This window comes from Lithobates pipiens, unplaced genomic scaffold, assembly GCF_037356315.1.
Source record: "Lithobates pipiens isolate NorthernLeopardFrog02 unplaced genomic scaffold, aLitPip1_a1.2 Scaffold_18, whole genome shotgun sequence".
Taxonomy (NCBI): Eukaryota; Metazoa; Chordata; class Amphibia; order Anura; family Ranidae; genus Lithobates; species Lithobates pipiens.
Window position 1 is genome coordinate 27,965,373 of NW_027507758.1, and position 21,044 is coordinate 27,986,416.

The window sequence follows — 21,044 nt, forward strand, 5'->3', positions numbered from 1 at the left end:
GAGCCTTCTTCTCAACTGACGGATACTTATCCATCATGCAGTACCACCAGAGAGGCATTCAATTGTAGACAGGTGCTTGGTTAGAGATAGAAAACAATTAAGGAACAATGTGCTGCAGTGCTTTCTGTGTCTCACAATAGAGTTCTGTTGAATGGCTTAACACAACCTCGCCTCCATTCACCAGTGGGAGCTGGTGATGGTTGCCAGCATTGAATCCATGGGAGAGGAATTTCAGGAAAGAAACTTTACTATGGCCATTAATGGACTACTGGACAACAATTCTCAATGCGAGCCCGGGATAAAGAAAGAGATGTATTTTCACAGGCTGAATACTGAGGGATTTCCTCTTTACTGTAAGGAGACTGAGGTGTGCACATCACTGCTCCTGTTTGCACATTAACCTGCTACAAACCTGCGGATGTGTGCTGGGGACCAGAGTTGCTCCGGACAGATCTAGAAGTAAGCTGACATCTGAAAAGCAAGACTCCTGTTGCTGTATCACTGGGACTAGTGAGAGGGCACTGTCTTTAACCTGTTGCTGCTAGCAGAGACCAAGTACATAGAGATTGGCCATCTAACTAGCAGCATTATTTACTGCATGCAGGCTTTAATGGGACTGAAGTCATGTGAACCACTGTAAAGACTGGGCCCCAACTCTAGCCTGCTGAAGAACTAGGGCTAAAGACTGCTCACTCAGATAGCTGTTTCATCTGAACTTTGCATATTCTTCATAGTATGAAGTACCTCTTTAGAGAGTCTTAAATTTCATCACTTCCATTCAAAGAGAACACTCTAATATGGATAAAGTCTACTGTTTACAGTTATCGCAGTATTGATTATCACTGCTGTTACTGTTTTCTAATGCCATTACTTATTGCTCATTTTGTGGATTAACAGGTTTACTCTAATTTAGCAGCATAGAGCCCCATTCTATGCTGCTATAGACTAGTGAACTTTGATTGATCTAATCCTTTACTTACTCATTTATGTGCATACTGCGACTTACTGCAACCCATGACAATATATTGGGTTAATTTACCACTAACCAGTCTGATATTTGCTTTTTGATACTGAACCTTAGTTGTGTGCAGGGTATCTATATCTGTGCTCCCAGTAGCAGTGCAGTATCAATTTTTCTTAACCTGGTGTGTCAGTGGGGCTGAGGTTGTTCTCAGAGTTGAGGCAGAACAGTGAAACCAATCCATTCTGCAGCAGAACAATGACTCCCAAATGTACAGCCAAACTCATAAAGAACTATCTTCAGCAAAAAGAAAGAACAAGGAGTTATGGAAGAGATGGTATGATTCCCGGTGAGCCTTTTATCCCAACAAGCAGATACCTATCTTTCATGCAAAACCACCAGGGAGGTGTCTGGTCAGTTCTAAAATCATTCTGCAGCAGGACAATGACCCCAAACATACAGACAAATTAAAAGAAGAACAAGGAGTTATGGAGGGGATAGTATGGTTCCGATTGAGCCCTGATCTCAACATCATTGAGTCTGTCTGGGATTAAATCAAGAGACAGAAGCAACTGAGCCTGTCTAAATTCACAGAAAAACTGTTGTTGTTAGTTGTCTAAGCCCTTGTACACACGGTCGGACATTCCGACAACCAAATCCGTCGGATTTTGTCCGTCTGATTTTTTCCAACAGATTTTGTCCGAAACTGTTGCATACACACGGTCGGACAAAGTTGTCGGAAAATCCGATCGTTCGGAACGTGATGACGTTATTTCGTTACGACGGGACTACGTTCACGCTAGTAGCCAATAGCTTTGGTGTAGGAATTTGATCTGAGCATGCGTGGCACTTTGTCCGATCGGAATTCTCTACACATGATCGGAGTATGTCCGATCGGAGCATTTTGTCTGAAAATTTTACGGGCAAGTTGGAAAACTTGGTTCGTCGGATACGCCGAAGGAAACAGTCCAATGGAGACCACACACAGTCGGAATATCCGACAAAACGGTCCGATCGGACACATTACGTCGGAATCTCCGACCGTGTGTACAAGGGCTTAGATGTATGGAACAACCTACCTGCAAAGTTCTTAAAAAGGTTCTTAATTGATAAATTTCTTAATTGATTTCTCAATTTTTTTTTGGAAGAATCCTCACTTTACAGCATTTTGCGCATGCACCACTTTTGAAAGTATTATAACCTATTATAGTATTATGACCTCCTCTTCATCTAATTTAGCTCCATAAATGCTGAACTACTGCATCACAAACATGTGCATGCATTTGCGGGCAGTTGCAGCAGTGCCATGTTCGTCTGAATGGGTTGCATTTGGCAGATGTACTGCATGTGAACACCCCTGCTGGCTGACTTTGCAGCTTAAGAGGCTTAATGCGGCTAAACCAAAAATTGGAACACCCCTAATTTTGGACTTTTTAGGCATGTACAATAGATATCAGATTTTTTAGACACAAAAAAGTTTTTTTTTTTATTGAAAAAAAAATTAAGAAGAGCACATAAAACAAGGAATGCATAAATAAACTGATGATCTGCATATACATTGATTACTTAAAATACCCTACGCGTTTCGGAGAGACTGAATCTCCTTCTTCAGGGGTATGTATAGGTATAAGAGAAGGTATATTCAGAACAGTGTATTGGATAGACATTCCATAGAAATTGTAATTAAAAACATGACAGAATACCAGGGTGGATGTTGCCGATGGTTATTTTCCCCTTCTGAGCCTTCTAGTGTGGTTACCCTGGCAGGAATGGCCGAAGAAGCCACAAAGTGTAAAAAAGGGGAACAACACTGAGGCAAGGCAGTTGGTCCTGAAACGCAGCAGATATTACAATAGTAATATTGGCAAGCAAGGCAGCTCCTTTACACTGAGTCTATCCACCCGTCCGTCACGGCGTCCAACAACAGAATGTGATGTGGCACACAAAATTGTAAAATTATTGCCTCCTACTCACATTTCTTTAATGCGACTAAACCGTGTTTTTTTTAAATTTCTATTTAATGCCCCCCCCCCCCCCACCCCAAGCCCTTAAGAAAGCCCTTAAAGTGATCCTGTTAGTATCTGGATATTACATTTGATATATTTTTGTTTTGGGTAAAAAATACATGGATTTACTAATGATTATGATTATTCTCCTCTTCAATTCTACATTCTGTTTCGTGAACTTTGGTGCTCTTTATGTTCTAGAAATAGTAGAAAATACATATATCAAATGCAACGAGCTTACATCCCTACGACTGAAACAATTTCAAATGCTAAAACGGAATAAAAAAAAGGACATATAAACCTGAACCATCCTTAGATGTGACTATCGTTAGATGTAAAAGGGCATTTCCTGCATTTATTCTGTGTCCCACCTCGCATAAAGCAATGCTGAGCTGCAAGGGATTATGGGAAGTTAATAAACCATTCTGTCAATAAAATGTAATAGACTGGTGACTCAGCCCTGTTCTGCACATCTGTGATACAAACACATTGTGGAAAAATATCAATCCACTAGACAAAAACACTGTCGAATGTAATGAAAAACATTATCAAATACTTCTCCCACCTCCAGTCGTAGCTCAGAAAAGACAATCTTTTGATGGGGTTTTATTATTCTGGATTTTTTTTTTTTTAACATTGCTTTTTTTGTGCTGAACAACCTGTGATTTGGAGCGTTTGGTTTAACATGTAGTAACAACTGTTAGCATACAATAAACCTTTGTCATTCATTATGAGACACTGAGCGGTGTAGATTCAGCAACCTGCGGGTATACTACTGCCTACAGGAGGCTTAGCCACTAAGTAAAAAAGAGGGGCCAGCTCCCTCTAGTGACTATACCACCATACCTGCTGTATCAGTTAGTTTTAGCTTAGTGTCCTTTCCCACCACGTTCGTTTTTAAGAATGCTTTAAGATTGTCCAATAGGGAGGACCATGCTGGGGGCCTCAGAGCCATCCCCAGAATGCCCCTATGAGTAACTCAATTGGAGTCATTAACGGCATGGCCCTACACACAGGTATCTATAGTTTTGTGTCCCTCATTAAAAGAAGGAGAAATAATATTTTTTTGGAATCATTCATTTTTTTCCCAGCTCTTGCCCCTTTTAGGTGCTCATTTTTGGTTGGCCTATTGTCCCAGTTGCATGGTGGCATGTTAAGAAAAGTTTGTTACCTTATACGTTTTTTAACATGGTCAGAGACTACCGGCATGCTACAAAACATGGTCAGAATCTGCGGGCACACTACAGGACATGGTCTTGTCCTCAACTGTTGCTACCTCACTGACAACAACCTTCTTGATCCCCTACAGTCCGGCTTCCGCCCACAACATTCCACTGAAACTGCCCTACTAAAACTCATGACCTTCTACCTGCTAAAACCAATGGTCGGTACTCTATACTCATACTCTAAGCCCTTGTACACACGGTCGGAGATTCCGACGGAATGTTTCCTATCAGACCGTTTTGTCGACTGTGTGTCTCCATCAGACTGTTTCCGTCGGAATATCCGACGGACCAAGTTTTCCAACTTGCCGGTAAAATTTTCAGACAAAATGCTCCTATCGGATATACTCCGATCATGTGTAGCCTTCTCCAACGGACAAAGTGCCACGCATACTCAGATCAAATTCCTAGTCCAAAGCTATTGGCTACTAGTGTGAACGTAGTCCCGTCGTAACGAAATAACGTAATCACGTTATGTACAATCGGATTTTACGACAACTTAGTCCGACCGTGTGTATGCAACATCACTTCCGGACCTCTTCCAGAATTAATCCGTCTGAATTACTCCAATGGATTTGGTTGTCAGAATCTCAGACCATGTGTACAAGGGCTTAGACCTTTCTGATGCCCATGACACAGTTGACCACCCACTCCTCCTCAATAAACTGCACTCCCTTGGCCTCCGTGACTGCTCTTTCCTGGTTCTCCTCCTACCTATCCAATCGCACTTTTAGTGTCACATACAACAACATCTCCTCCGCTCCTCTTCCTCTTTCTGTTGGGGTACCCCAAGGCTCTGTCCTTGAGCCCCTCCTATTCTCTCTCTATACCTCTTCCCTGGGCCAGTTGATAAGTTCACATGGCATATCTCTCGACTCCTCAACTCAGCACCTCAATCTTCTTACGCATCACAAACTTACTGAGTGAAATATCAGTATGGATGTCACACCACTTCCTCAAACTCAATCTTTCTAAAACTGAGTTTGTGATATTTCCTCCTCCCTGATCCCCTCCCCGTGACAACCACTGGTCCCTCCACACATGCCAGGGTGCTGGGTGTAATCCTAGACTCTGACCTCTCCTTCAGCCCCCACATCCAATCAGTGGCTAAATCTTGCCCCTTCCTAACTAACGACACCACAAAACAACATATTCACTCCTTGGTTATTTCTCGCCTTGACTACTGCAACTTCCTCCTCAAGGGCCTACACAGGATATCCCCTCCTTCAGTCTATAGTGAATGCCAGACTAATATACCTTACTAACCGATCCGTGACTGCTGCCCTTTTCTGCCAATCTCTCCACTGGCTTCCCCTACCCCACTCTATAAAATTCAAAATACTAACCACAACTTGAAGGCCATCCACAACATTGCCCCCAGCTACATCTTCAATCTCATCTGCAGATAACCCCCAAATCATCCTCCCCGCTCCTTCCAGGACCGCCTGCTTTCTAGCTCCCTTGTTACCTCCTCCCATGCTCGCCTACAGGACTTCTCCAGAGCATCTACCATCCTCTGGAACTCCCTGCTCCAGTATGTCCAGTCAGCTCCTACCCTGTCCATCTTTAGGTGATGCTTGAAAACTCACTTATTCAAGGAAGCCTACCCACCTCCACTTAAGAACTGTACTTGAGTCCCCTCCATCAGATCATCCCCCGCAGCCATTACCTTTTGTACCACCTCCACCTCCTTTAAAATGTAAGCTCCACGAGCACAGTCCTCCTATTCCTTCAATATTGAAAGGTATTGTAACTGTACTGTCACCCAAAGACATGGTCAGACACAATGGGCATGCTACAGGATATGGCCAGAGACTACAGGCATACTACAGGACATGGCCAGTAACTATGGGCATGATACAGGACATGGTCAGAGACTATGGGCATGCTACAGGACATGGTAAGAGACTACCGACATGCTACAGGACATGGTCAGAGACTACCAGCATGCTACAGGACATGGTCAGAGACTACCAGCATGCTACAGGAGGAGGCAGAGACAAGACCAGTCATCCTGCACAAGGAGAGAGGGAAGCAGTGACTGGTCTTTACTACAAGAAGCTCCTGCACAGTGGCAAGGTTTCAGACTGGATTACTGTACAGATCTGCAAGAAATACACAAAGCACACCAAGATTCAAGAAGAATACGCATGACAAATGTATTTGGACAACATTTTCTTATTCCGGAGTTCAGCTTTAAACATCTATAAAATCAGCTTGTTAAATGGTGGCACTAATTCTATAGTTCCACATTTTAAAACATTTTCCAGCTCTTTAATTATTTCAGCGTGCTTGCTTCTTCATTAACAAGGCTGGTAATGACTTGGTTAGACTCTCTGCGCATTTAATCGCAGCTAATTATTTTAACATTTGAAAAGTCACTTGAACAAAGTTGATTATTGCACGTCAACTAAATTTCACAGTGAGGGTGCGTGTTTGATTATGAAGGCAGCAACGTAACCTGGATACTGGGTAAACATCAGCTCATCGTTTTAAGGAGCTGCATAGTGGAAACCATGTGGAAAATGAAAACATCTTATTATAAGTAAGGTCGATGTGGGATATTTAGCAATATGAACTTAGGCTCTATTGTGAAATGCTACGATATTGTTTTAAAGTCCAACTGAATTTTCAGTTTAAATCAGATAAATACAATAGAGGTAAGTTCAAAGGTTTGGGGGCATATCTATTGTAGCCAGGGGCAGACTGACCATTGGGCCACTAGGGGGCCCCATCAGGGTTGCCAGCCTCAGTAAACCCAGGGACAGTATGTAAAAATTTGTGTTTTTTTTTACATGTCTCTGAAATGTTCCTTACCGACATCCTTTTGGTCTAAAAATCCCAAGATTATAGCTGCCCCGCCTCTCCAGTACCTTCTCAGCCAATAGAAACATGACTGTGTATACTGTGTGATTGTATACTGTGTGTGTGTGTTTGTGTATACTGTGAGGGCCCCATAATCTCTGATTGCCCGGGTGCCCCATAATCTCCTATTGCCCGGGGGCCCCATGAGTTGTCAGTCTGCCCCTGATTGTAGCGCTGCCCCTATAGGAGCCGAGTAAAACTGGTTCCCTTATTTCCACAGCAGTGCAGAGGCAGCCATGCAAAAAGCAAAAGTCCATTCAATCCAGCTCAGAAATCAGTCTAGGGGATGTCTTTCTGTAGTTTTATCGTTGAATGAACTTGGAGATGGTATGGGATATTCTAAACGTCAAGCACAACTTGTAAAGGACATTGATTCCAGGACACTAGCATAGTCTATTTTCACTCGGGACTGCAGACCAGGAGAATATTAGGCACAGTTCGCAGAGGCACATCTCCACTTGACAGTAGCAAGACATTGTTTTAATCCCAGTGCAGACCAGGGAATAATAGAGCATGAGTAGGACCAGTATGTAGACTGGGACAGTCTAAGTTTCCTATAGCTGATAACCTCAGGATAGAGAGAGAGCACACTTAGCTAACTGGAGCAATCTATTATATCCAAAACTGAGGACCATAGATAAAACTGCAGCTCAGGAAAGGAAGTTCTACTCATGAATCCCAGTAGATAGCAGGCTTGCTTCAGGGGGAGATGAGTAGTCCAACAGCCAATCCAAGAAAGCCTCAGGGTCTAATAAGCCCTCAAAGGGCACGATCCCCCTTCCACTTCTTCCAGGGGAAAAAAAACACACTTCTCTCCTTCCTCCAGGGGAATGACGAGTCTGAACACGTTTCAACCTATATAACCCCCCCCCCCCCAGGTCCGACACACCCCCTGTTGAGTCATACCTATAGCTCTGCAGTCAGCAAAGCATAAACTGGACTTCTGTAGAAAGACCACTGCTTCCATGCAGAGATCAAGGGTCTATCTCTGTAGTAAGCTGCCAGAAGACAGGCTTTTCTACTCAGGATGTGTCTGCTCTCTATGGAAAGAACTGTAAGACTTTGCACACCTTTCGTTTTTATGTGTTCAGCTGGTATATTGGGCTTTATTTGACCTTTAGATTATTGTATGTAAATATATTAATAAACTTCTGTTGCCTATACCTAAAATCTTTGATGTTTTCCTGGTGCATTTAGTACTGATAAGCAGTCCACCACATGGAGATGTATAAGAAAGAATTCTACATTAAGAACCTCTATAAAGCAATTGCCAGCCATCATTTGTCACGTCTGAAGCCAAACGTTGATTATAGAATGTGGTCCAAAATGAGATTCTTGCGCTGTCTGTGGCCTCTGGCATCAGCAAAAAGGATAATATCAATCCTTATTGTTAGTTATTGTATAATGCCAAGCTTTGATGGTTGGGAAAATAAAATGCCAGGCTCTGTCATCAAAGGACATGGACTTCTTAAAGATTACTGCAAAAACCCATGCAGATGGACTTTTCAGTTTTCATCTTTGCTAATCCTAGTTCCTCAGGCGCCCATTCCAAGGCTACACTGATGGGCTAAAAGCTTCTGTATATCACCAGTCTTGTAACTCTTGCTAATACTTTAAAGTCTCTGAGCAACATGCACTCACAAACAGAATATAAATTCTTATTATGGTCCTGCCAAACTTAATGTATAAGGTGACTGTTTTAGTTAAATGGCCCTTGAAGTGAACTTCAGCTATAGGTTACATAGTTAGGTTGAATAAAGACACCAGTCCATCCTGAGTGTGTGTCTACAATTATCCCTATCCCTGTACATTGCACACTCACATCGGTCCCTACCCTCAAGGAGCCCACAATCCAAGGTCCCCATTCATATACTAGGGCCAATTTTGGACAGAAGCCAATTAACCTACCAGCATGTCTTTGGAGTGTAGGAGGAAACTTGAGTACCTCGGAGGAAACCCACGCAGGCACAGGGAAAACATGCAAACTCCAGGCAGGTAGAGTCATGGTTGGGATTTGAACTAGTGACCCTTTTTACGGCTAGGCGAGAATGTTAATCACTACACTAGGGTTCCTCCAGAGATTGCTAGGGGTTCCTTGAACTATGGCTTATTGACCTCCAACTTGGTGGTGCCTGCATAGTCCCAGGACCAATGTCCTTGGCAAAGGCAGCAGCAGGACACACAAGTTTTTGGCTTTCTGTAATGGTGGCATTCTGGCCACTACTGCAGGCCATTTTCCCATTGCCTCCAAAAGAAGTGATTTCAACAAGGGTTCCAGTTTCAGTAAGGATTAGAAAATTATTTTAGGGGTTCCTCTGGGGTAAAAAAAAGTTGAGAAATGCTGCTCTGTAATCTTGTTACCTTCAGAAAGCAGAAATAAGCAGATGCAGTTCCATCACTGACTGTCAGACGGGGATAACATTCCCATTGTATGTTGTTCTATATATGGCCACTTGGGATCGCGGCACTGCAAATGTCACCTGCAAAGCAGTAGTAGCTACAACAAATGGGGAAGGTGAAGTCTTCTTCTCTATGGTTAAGCTGAGATGAGCATGAAAACTGAGTCATTTTTTTTAATAGTACGGTACTCCTATAAAACAGCTCTTCTGTCTTCTTGAATCTCCAGTCAGCAATAGTTACAAACAGTTAATTAAAAAATTGGATTGCAACTGGTTCTAGACTGTGTGTTAGAATTATAAAGTGAAGTAAATTACATTGATCTTCATTTTAGGGACCTATTTTTATAAGATATAGGTCAGATGGGTGATGGGACCCCTTCTATTGTCATCTACAATCCTAACATTTTTTCTACCATTGAATACAAAAGTGTTCTTACTTGGCCAGTAGTAATTGGACTTGCACCTGGGCACATTAGTGACTCTATCCCAGTGGTTGTCAACTACTGGGCCATGGCCCAATGTCAGGCCGCAGTATTCCTCATCCATCTGCAGATCCCCTAACCTACCACAGTGCCTCCCAGCTTCCATAGTGCCCCAAACCTCCATTGCCTGAAGTGCCCCGCAACATTCCCCCACAGTGCATCTAATAGTGTCCCACAGTGCGTCCCACAGTTCCTCCTAGCCTCCACAGTTCCCTTCAGTCTCTTACAGTGCCCTTGCAAAGCTCCCAGGAACCCCAACCCCCTTCAGAAACCTTATCTCCTACAGGGCCACCAAGTCTCTTACAGAGTATCCTAACCCACCTTCAAAACCCTCATTATCTCCACAGTGATACCCATGCCATCTTGAGCCTTCCAGCATTTCAATACATGTTTTGCATTCCAATGCTTTTATTGTGTAAGTGTAAACCTTTTTTTTTGGTAGGGGCATGAAAGGTTTTGGAAGAATTTACTGGGTCCTGGTCTCAATAAGGTTGATATCTACTGCTCTATCCATCAGTGAAAGTCAAAGTGGTAGTTTATAGGAATATAGGACCTGTGCAACCCTGCATGTAGTAACAGACTCGGGGATAGTCCTTAGCCCCTTTTATGTTTAATTCAATAATTAAATCAAGTTAACATCATTATAGTTTTATTATTTTTTCTTTAAAACAGCCCTGAAGTGCTATTGACTTCAGGGGAAGTGGAGGTTAAGCAGGACTTGAGTTCTAGTTCGTGTTTAAATATATAAAATATTCCAATATGTACAGATTATAATAAATCAATAGGGAAAGGCCAAACACCCCCCTATATGTTCGCAGCAGAACTCCCAAATAGGGGAAATGTTCTAACTCGAACCCCATTGAAGTCTATTTTTTAATAAAGGATTTGTCAAAACTGTCTCGTGTGGTTATTTCTTTTGTACACATTTTGGGTGAATGGGTAGGGGTACTATATACCCAATACCCATTCACATGGGGGGGGGCTTTATCTGGGGGCCCCCTTGTTAAAGGGGGCTTCCAGATTCAGATAAGCCCCCCCCACCCGCAGACCCCAACAACCACAGCACAGGGTTGTCAGAAGGAGGCCTTTGTCCCCATCACATGTAGAGGGCGTGGGGCCTGATATGGTTCAGAAGGCGGTCTGCGCTCGCTCACCCCCCCTCTTTCCTGACTTGCCAGGCTGCATGCCCAGATAAGGGTCTGGCATGGATTTTGGGGGGGACCCCACGCTTTATTTTTCTTTTTTTTTTTTTTTTTACTGGCACTTTTTTTTTTATTCAGCTGTCAGCAGGGAAACCCATTGTTAGTTGATGACTCATTGGTTGTTAAGGACGCCATGGCCCGCTTCCCGTTAAGGACGCCATGGCCCGCTTCCCGGCCCCGCTCCTTAACAACCAGCTTACATTGCGCCCTGATTGGGCAAAACTTTTCTGGGCTCAGAATGTACTGTGCAGAGCTCAGTGTTTTGCAGGATGTTCATCGGGGGGTAACACCCTGCAAATACGGGTGTTCAGCCCGAACTCATGCTCGGGCCGAACCGTTTGCCCTGATCCTTGATCCTTTAGCAACTTTAAATGCACACAGTAGTATCCAACCTGAGCTTTGGTCCTGAAGACAGCATGTGGTAAGTAGGTCAGTACTATCTAAAATTGTCCAATTTATTTCATCAATGTCAGTTTTGATACTTACTCTTCCTAAGGATTTCCTTACATTCTTGGTCAATGGGTGGTGCATTGGGCTTAGCCAAAGCATTGGACAGAACTTCTATGATGCATCGTGTCATCTAGAGAGAAAATAACAGTTCAACAAAAATAATGAGTAGAAATCTATATTTCATAAACAAAAAATCTGCACATAATGATCTTTTTAAATGACATCTGTGCCAACGGCAAGAAAAAAAAAAAGCAATGGGCAAAATGCAGTAGTTCATAACAGCCAAAAAAATTCATATTTATTAGTCTACCCTAACAGAGTCTAATGTGATTAGTTAGAAGGAACGGATGACTCCCACTGATATTTTCCCACGTATGGCTATTCACACCATATGAAGTGGACTGCAGTGGGCAGCCTTGCCCCAACACCATCCCAACACTTAGACAAGGAAGTTTGCCTTAAAACGGACCTGCCCCCTAAAGGTAATGTTGTGCCACCCTGCCTCTTCCCCCCACCTTCTCTTACAAAACGAAAAAAAATTTTTAACAGAGCAAATTATTGTGCTGTAAAGCATCACTTCTGAGTTTTCTTGCTGAGGAAAGAAGTTCTTCCCACCCCGGTGGCACATCTGCATATGTGCTGGTTTACCCGTTTATCTGTGCATACATGGAGTTTCCCATGCACGCTGAAAGACTGTTAGCAGGGAAGTTCAAAATCATCCCCGTCTTTGTGCATGTGCAGAAAATCACCTGTGTGTGCGCAGATGTGCCGACAGGCTTTGACAGGACCCCAAAGGGTGGGGTGGAGTGGACTGAAGCATTGTGCTGCAGTATTGTGCAATGGATAACCAAGGACATGCCGGGTTATGTGACATTTCAGCATAGTTGAGAAAAACATAGTAAACGGGATGGGTCATTATGCCTTTGGGATTGGAAGGAAACCAAAGCAAGCACGGGAAGAACATGCAAACTCCATGCAGGTATTGTCCTGGTAGGGATTCAAACTGTGAACCACAGTAACCTCTTCTGCGAGGCAGAAGAGCTAACCATTAGGCGACTCTGCTGCCCACACCAATAAACAATCAAGCTTTCTGTGTCATGTCTTGTTGACTTCAGGCAATGCACGTACCATATTGCAATTTATATTCTACTATCTAAATGAAGTTAAATTAGAACATAAGAGGAACAGCACACTGGAGACCAATCTGTATTGTTAGCTGGAGCCTCGCAACTGTTGTTTGAAGCCCTGCTGCATAAGGCCTTGGTACATTGATTATTACTATTATGTAACAGAAAATACAAGCTATAAGATAAGGTCTGTACTCTTTAGCAAGTGTGAACACTGAAAAAAGAGGAGGCAGATCTTTGATCTGTCAGTTAGGTCATATAGGATAAGTGTAACCATGAAAGCCAGGATGTGACAGAAATAAGCACCTCCCACTTTTCGCCCATCCATCACCCACCAACATTAAAAGGGCACCCTGTACAGCTACATAGTATGCCTGCCTCTGGATACACAGAGTGAAGGATCAGAGCGGCAAACTTCTCTCAAGAGGCAAAACAGTTTCACTTGGTTTTCGTTATGAAATCCCAACAACTTCCCCTTTTGTCAGGTTTATATTGCTGACTGTGCCCCTGCTGGGGGGGATTCACCCTCTTATTTGTCCCTGTGTCCACTGTCACTGAAAACAGAAACCAAGGAGAGATCCAAAAAGATGTTGTTACCCAAGAGTATAAATCTCTCTAACGGAGCCCCAGATACAGGGGTGTGCCGCTAATGAGGCAAAAGTCTTAGGCAGCATTGAGTGTTGGGTGATAATAAGGACAGACTGTCCACACCGGACACACTATTCTCTCTGTAGCTCGGTACTGTATATACACAAGGCAGCGTTACAGAACTGGTTGCTAGAACGCTTGGGGCTGGAACACTTATGGACCATAGCAACCAATGATGCTGTACAGCCCAGCTGTCTGTGTCATAGCAGCCAATGACGCACAGCCACATGGCATTATTGGTTTTGTGCACTGTTTTGACCTGGAGGATTATGGACAGAACAGGAGAACTTTTACACACTGTGTTGGCCTGGTGGACTACAAACAGAACAGGAGGATATCTACACACTGTGTTGACTGGGCAGACTATGGACAGAACAGGAGGGCAGCTACACACTATGTGCCCCTGGTGGAAAGAACACGAGGGCCTTTACATACTGTGTGCCCCTGGTGATCTATGGAAAGAACAGGGGGGCCTTTACATACTGTGTGCCCCTGGTGATCTATGGAAAGAACAGGGGGGCCTTTACATACTGTGTGCCCCTGGTGATCTATGGAAAGAACAGGAAGGCCTTTACATACTGTGTGCCCCTGGTGATCTATGGAAAGAACAGGAAGGCCTTTACATACTGTGTGCCCCTGGTGATCTATGGAAAGAACAGGAGGGCCTTTACATACTGTGTGCCCCTGGTCATCTATGGAAAGAACAGGAGGGCCTTTACATACTGTGTGCCCCTGCTCATCTATGGAAAGAACAGGAGGGCCTTTACATACTGTGCGCCCCTGGTCATCTATGGAAAGAACAGTAGGGCCTTTACATACTGTGTGCCCCTGGTGATCTATGGAAAGAAGAGGAGGGTCTTTACATACTGTGCGCCCCTGGTTATCTATGGAAAGAACTGTAGGGCCTTTACATACTGTGCGCCCCTGGTCACCTAAAAAAAGAACAGGAGGGCTTTTACATACTGTGTGCCCCTGGTCATCTATGGAAAGAACAGTAGGGCCTTTACATACTGTGCGCCCCTGGTCACCTATGGAAAGAACAGGAGGGCTTTTACATACTGTGTGCCCCTGGTCATCTATGGAAAGAACAGTAGGGCCTTTACATACTGTGTGCCCGAGGTGATCTATGGAAAGAACAGGAGGGCCTTTACATACTGTGTGCCCCTGGTCATCTATGGAAAGAACAGGAGGTCCTTTACACACTCTGTTGACCTGGTGGACAGAACGGGAGGGCAGTTCAACACTGGTAGCTACAGTTTCTTTACTTTGAGCCTAACTTGCTTTTTTAGCTGGATATGCATTACACATGGGCAGATAACACAGATGCTATACTAAGTCTTTGGTGTAATAATGGAGAATGCAGTTTATGTATATCACTTACATTAATTTCTCATCTCTCTGGCTCTAAAACATTACAGATTTCAATCATTTCTGTCTCAATTTTTTGCTTTTAATTAAAATACAATTTTCCGTGCTGATTTCCAGATATAAACATCTGCCATCTGGATGGGAATATACATTTAAATAAAGCAAAGACTTGTCAGTTCTATTAACCCCATGTCACTACATCACTATTGTTCGATTTGAAAGAGTAATATATGTGAGGCTCACACAAATAATTAAATAGCGTAGCAGCAGTAGCACAATTTAGGTGCAATTTAAACCCCAGGCAACGGACAGCGGTGGCTAAAATCTATTTCAAGTCACTATAACCTATAGCATGCTTGCTTTAGCCCTGGGGTAATCTCCAATATCCTATAGTTTAAAAAAATTGGGATCAACCAATAAACCTCTGGCCCAAATCTAACCAAGTTTCCTAAACAGTGAAACCTTTAATTGGCTCCAAATTCCACCATAATGAGTTTAGTGAGTGAGAAGAGTATGTCCTAACCATGAACTGGCATGGACTGGTAACACATCTATCCTATTGCTATAGCTATAACCTATAGCAAGAATGCTTTAGCCCTTGAGGGAAATGTCCAATATCTTATAGTTAAAAAGATTGGGACCAGCCAATAAAACCCTGGCCCAAATCTACCGATTTTTCCTAAACAGTGAAACTTTAATGGCCTTACAATTCTTACAGTTCCACCATAATGGATTCTAGTGAGAAGTTTATGTAATAAGTCATCTCTGTGAACTGGCAACACATCTATCCTTATTCTCTTGCAGTATTGTCACGTTTGAGATTATTTCCTTCCCCAACTTCCATATTTATAGATAGGGTGTACCATGATCGCACCATGTCAAGCTACTATGGCGAGTGGAAAATAGAGAAGAGGAGACCTGGTAAGAGAAGTACAAGTCTCTACAAATTTTTAGCTTTGTTAGCGCTAGGAACCTTACAGTTTTCCAAATGGGAATCCTTCATCTGATTATGCACCCCACCAATCCCTCATACTGCTATCAGGCTGGGTTCACACCTAATGCCAATGCGGCTCCCAGCAGGGGTCCTGTGCATCCTGGTTCACCGTTTCAGGTCCGATTTCAGCCTGAATTTTGGGCTGAATTTACAACAAAAGACGCACAGGGCTCCTGTGCAAATTTGCACCGGAGATATGTGAACCGGCTCCATAGAGAGCCGGTCACAATCTCCCGCTATTGTGAATTGGATGTGGAGATTTTGCATCCAATTTGCAATAGTGTGAACCCGGCCTAAGAGCAGTATGGTGGCTCGTGATTAGCACTCTGGATTTAACTCATACTGATCAATTCCACCTGAAATTTCCCTAGAACTTATGGATATAGGTTTTTGTACTGCACTTGGGTAATATGCTGATATTATCAGAGCAGGATGGTGGCTCATGGTTAGCACCCTTGCCCTGGATTTAATTCTTGCTGCCTACACTATTATAGTCATAGTGTTTTCCATTTCTCATTGTATTTTTTTCTGTTTTTCTGCAACTATAAACTATAAACTATTAATGTATTTATTACAGATACTTATATAACACAGCACTTTATACATGTACAGTATGTTGTACATTCAAATCAGTTGCTTACAATCTAAGGTCCCTAACTCCCATTCATACATACTAGGGCCAATTTAGACTAGGATCCAATTAACCTACCAGCATGTCTTTGGAGTGCAGGAGGAAACCAGAGGAACCCATGCAGGCACGGGGAGAACATGCAAACTCCAGGCAGCTAGTTTCACCGTTGGGATTTGAACCAATGACCATAGTGCTGCTAGGCAGAAATGCTAATCACGTAGCCACTGTGCTGATATTTCCCCTAGAATGTATGGCCATGGGTTTATGCACTGCAATTGGGTAATATGCTAACACTATCAAAAGCACACCTACAAATCAGGTGAGTGGATTTACATTGTTGGACAACCTGCGAAATGTAAAAATGTGTTTGCTTTGCCACTTTATGCCAGTAACCAATCATAAATAAATTGTCTTTAGTTTGCTGAAGCTGAAAAAAGTTGATTCTGGAACTTTAGTGAAAAACTTTCACTTTCAAATTCCCCTTTCTCTGCGGTCAAGCAGACCTAATCCCAAACCCATTTACCGCAGACAAAACCTGTTACCATGTCATCATGCTTTCTAAAACCAACATCAGAATTAACTAAGCTACGCAACCACCAAACCATTGCTACAACGGTAGATCCATTCTAAAGAATTTCCATTTTCACAGCTGTAAAACCAATAAGTGTCCAATAACTGGCTCCAGGGCCCTGTGGTGTGATTAACTGCTGAACTGGTCATGGTTTATTGCTGGAATGTAATAATGGATTCTTGTTAATGAGAAGTTATAGCAGATCTTCTATTGCATTTTAGCTTTCTATTAGAAATAAAGATTTCACATTTTTACGCAGTCTGTTAATGTGTACCATATTGTACTAAAAAGGCAAATTCCATTTTACTCAGATATGTCCCTTGGTAACTTTTGTTACACTCTGTCTAAAAATCAATCTGAAATTAAGGTGAGGGTTCAATTGATTGTACTGTGTACTCGTTTCCACAGGTTGTCCATTCGTACATGATGAGGGTCTGCTGCTAATAAAAGTCCAATTCCTTTTATGTCTTCTTCAGGGGGCTTCAAGATTTGTACAGATACAATTATGTTCCTGTCAAGGGTAATTGATTTATTATTGGGTGTGCAAATCGGATAATTTGCATTGTCAAATATACCAGCCAGCAGATGGAAGAGCATATAACGTGCCTAGTGAGAGTTTCTATTGTGACATTCGAAATAGTCACCACCTGTTTATTACAAAACATTTGGAAAGGTATATAGATAAGTACTTTGAGTACACACAGATCAGCTTGTCATTTTCATGCCTTCAAAAATACATTTTGTCCCTGCCTATAACAACCAATCCAGAGTTTTTATTTTCTAAAAGTAAAATGGAATTAAATAAGCAGCTCAGAAGGGAGGTAACTAAAATCGTTAGAGCCACGGGTCAAGAAACCATGAAGGTTCCCCCTGCCAGGGAGGTAACTAGAATCTTCAGAGAAGGCAAGAAACCATAAAGGGTCCCCCACTGATCCCCGGGACCCTTTACTCCCATTGTGGGACCCTTTATTACGGTTCCCGAGCAGGTCACCTTCATGCCGTCTTAGGTTCCCCCCAGCGGTGGCGGAACGCCAGAGCCCAGTTGCAAATGCGACCTGTGCGACCTTTGCGACCCTGGTAGTTCTGCCACAGGTGTCAGCAGTTTCTTTTTGTTGTTATATTTTTTGTTATTTTTTTACAATTTTTATTATTTTTTTGACAATTTTTTTATTTATTATTTTTTACATATTTTTTAGAACTCCCATTGGGGTTCTTTGGTGAAATATCAGGGGTCTAAACAGACCGCTGATGTCTCACTTTTGAGTCCCACCTCCCCTCGCAGCAGCCAGTGGGAAGGGGAAACCCAGCAGCGCTGCGGGGGGGGGGGGGGGGAGCACACAGGGGCCTGAGACAGCAGGACAGGGATAGGGATAGGGAGGTGGCGGGAGCAGCATGTGGAGGAATCAATGCCCTCATTTCTCTCCTACAGCCACTGAATGGAGGAATTGGTTCTTCTACATTGTGCCGCCCCCCACCGCCCTCCTATGCAGGCATGCATGGGGCCGGGTCGCAATGGTGACCCCTGCAACCTCTGTACATACACCCCTGGTATGTATGAAGGCCAGTGTACTGCTATGAGCATCATTGGTCTGTACAACCTAAATTTAGCTCAATATAAATATCCATTGCAGCACATCTATTGTCCTTTATTACTGGCACACATACATTATTCCACTGAGTTTAGTAAGTTTGGTTTTATACAAAATTTTACAGCAAACCTTTGCCACATATTTTGACATTAAAATATTCCCAATGAGCAGTAAAAAACAATGTGCCCTCACTGACCTCTGAAGCTGCAGACACTGTGGAGTAATTCATCCTCAAAGTTCAAAGCAGAAGTTCTGATACAGTTTCTCTTCTACCCTCATTTTCTCTTACAACAGGCAAATGGGAGCCTGCCAGCCTTCTAATTTAAACATTTAACTATTTTTAATTCTTATGCTGCTATCATTAGTAAATAGATAGGAAAGTATATATTTACTTGTTTTAATTTTTTTTTTTTACATTTTTTCATTTGCTTCCTGGTTTCTGGCCTAGGTTAAAATGATGTCATACATCCCAGGAGTCTTCTTGGTGTAGCATTAACTCCTGAAGGGGCCACTGGAAATAACCCCCATCTACCTGACCTGTCCAGACAGACAGAGGCTACCAGCCCCGGCAACAGCATCAGAGCACACAGACAAACCTCAGGCTCAGTCTAGGGGTGTCCATTTATTGTAATACTTGAGCACAGACAGGTAGGGGGATGAGGTTGCAGGATATCCCAAAACACAAACAGGTACAGAAATACAAAGTCTCAAGAAAAGTTTCTCAATAGCAACCATAGGAATTGCTGGAGGTAGCGGGGGCAGCCAGCTTATCTGAAACTCTATAAGAGCAGTCACAGTCCATGTAGCGCTAGACAAGGTCCTACTCAAGAGACAGAGACTCCCAAACTAGATTCTCTCCAAAACTCTTCAGTGAAAGGGTCCCTTCTTCCAGCCAAGATTTTAGAGACAGTATCCTCCAGCAAGTTCTCTTTAAGTCCAAGTTCCTCCAAGGCCCTGAGTCAAGCACTTGCTGAGGCCTGATAACAAAAGCTCTTCAGTAACACAGGCTGCCTCCAAGGGGTAGATGCCCAAGGAGAGGTAGAGCTCTGAACAGACCCTCCGCAACATTTATCTTCCCAGCTACACCGTTTGGGTCTACCTCCCATGGACTGGCTGAGGTCAAATAAATAGTTATAACCGGGCCTTCTTGTGCAACATCAGTGCCTGACCTCACAAATGTGCTTCTGGAAGAATGGTGAAACATTCCCATAGACACACTCCTAAACCTTGTGAACAGCCTTCCTAAAAGAGTTGAAGCTTTTATAGCTGCAAAGGGTGGGCCAACTCAATATTGAACCCTACAGACTAAGACTGGGATGCCATTAAAGTTCATGTTCAAGGTTCCCATTTTGTACGTTTTTATTTAGGAACATGAATATATGCTTTGCTTTCAAACATTGTAATACGTTTCAGGTCAGTGTTCTTTCCTTTCCATATCTCATATGGAGTCTTCTGTTGCTTTTTCATGTAAGCGGTTTTGAAGATAGCAGGCGTCACAACTGCCTCTCCCAGTATGTTGGCATCTCCACCCCACAAAGCTTGTTTTTGACACTTTCACATAAAGTGTGGTTCATTCTCTCTGCAACACCATTTTGTTCCGGATTGTATTGTACAGTAGTATGGCATACAATTCCATTCTTCCTCAGAATAGCTTGTGTTTTATCACTTGTCTACTTGTGCCATTATCTTTGCAGTGTATTTTAGGCATTTTGCCAAAACTTGTTGCTTACAAGGGCAAGTATTGTTTGAAATGATCTGCAATCATTGTGTAAAAGCAAAGTATAACCTTGTGTATTCATCAATGAATGTAAGAAAATACCTTTTCCTTATTGTAGTCTGAGCTTCCATGGGACTAGATAGGTTTATGTGAATTAAAAGAGAAGTATGGTCAGAGTTTTTCTGGCCATACATCTCTCGTGGGTCACAGGATTCCACCTACTTCTGCTCTCCTGTCACCTGGATTTTCCTTCCTTCCGTATTTCCTTCCTTCCTACCTTCCTTTCCTTTCTTCCTTTCCTCCTCCCTCCCTCTCCCTCCCTTCTTTTCCATTCCTCCCTCCCTTCCTCTCCCTCCCTCCTTTCCTTTCCTCCCTCTCCATCCCTCCCTCTCCCTTTCCATTCCTCTCTCCCTTCCTTCCTTTCCATCCCTCCCTCCCTCTCCCTCCCTTCCTTTCCATTCCTCCCTCTCTCCCTCCCTTCCTTTCCTTTCTTCCTTTCTTCCTTTCCTACTCCCTCCCTCCCTTTCCATTCCTCCCTCTCTCCCTCCCTTCCTTTCCTTTCCTACTCCCTCCGTCTCCCTCCCTTCCTTTCCTACTCCCTCCGTCTCCCTCCCTTCCTTTCCATTCCTCCCTCTCTCCCTCCCTTCCTTTCCATTCCTCCCTCCCTCCCCTCTCTCCCTCCCTCCTTTCCTCCCTCTCCCTCCCTTCATTTCCATTCCTCCCTCTCTTTCCCTTCCTTTCCATTCCTCCCTTCCTCTCCCTTCCTTCCTTTCCATTCCTCCCTCCCTCCTTCTCCCTCCCTTCCTTTCCA

General features: G+C 43.3%; 1 protein-coding gene across 1 annotated transcript in view; it reads right to left on the reverse strand.

The window, feature by feature from the left end:
* Positions 1-21,044, reverse strand: part of CHGB (chromogranin B) — a 101,298-nt gene that overhangs the window by 27,393 nt on the left and 52,861 nt on the right. Inside the window, exon 3 of the mRNA XM_077485498.1 lies at positions 11,625-11,718. Coding sequence (XP_077341624.1) covers positions 11,625-11,718 — 94 coding nt within the window. The remainder of the gene's footprint in view (positions 1-11,624; positions 11,719-21,044) is intronic.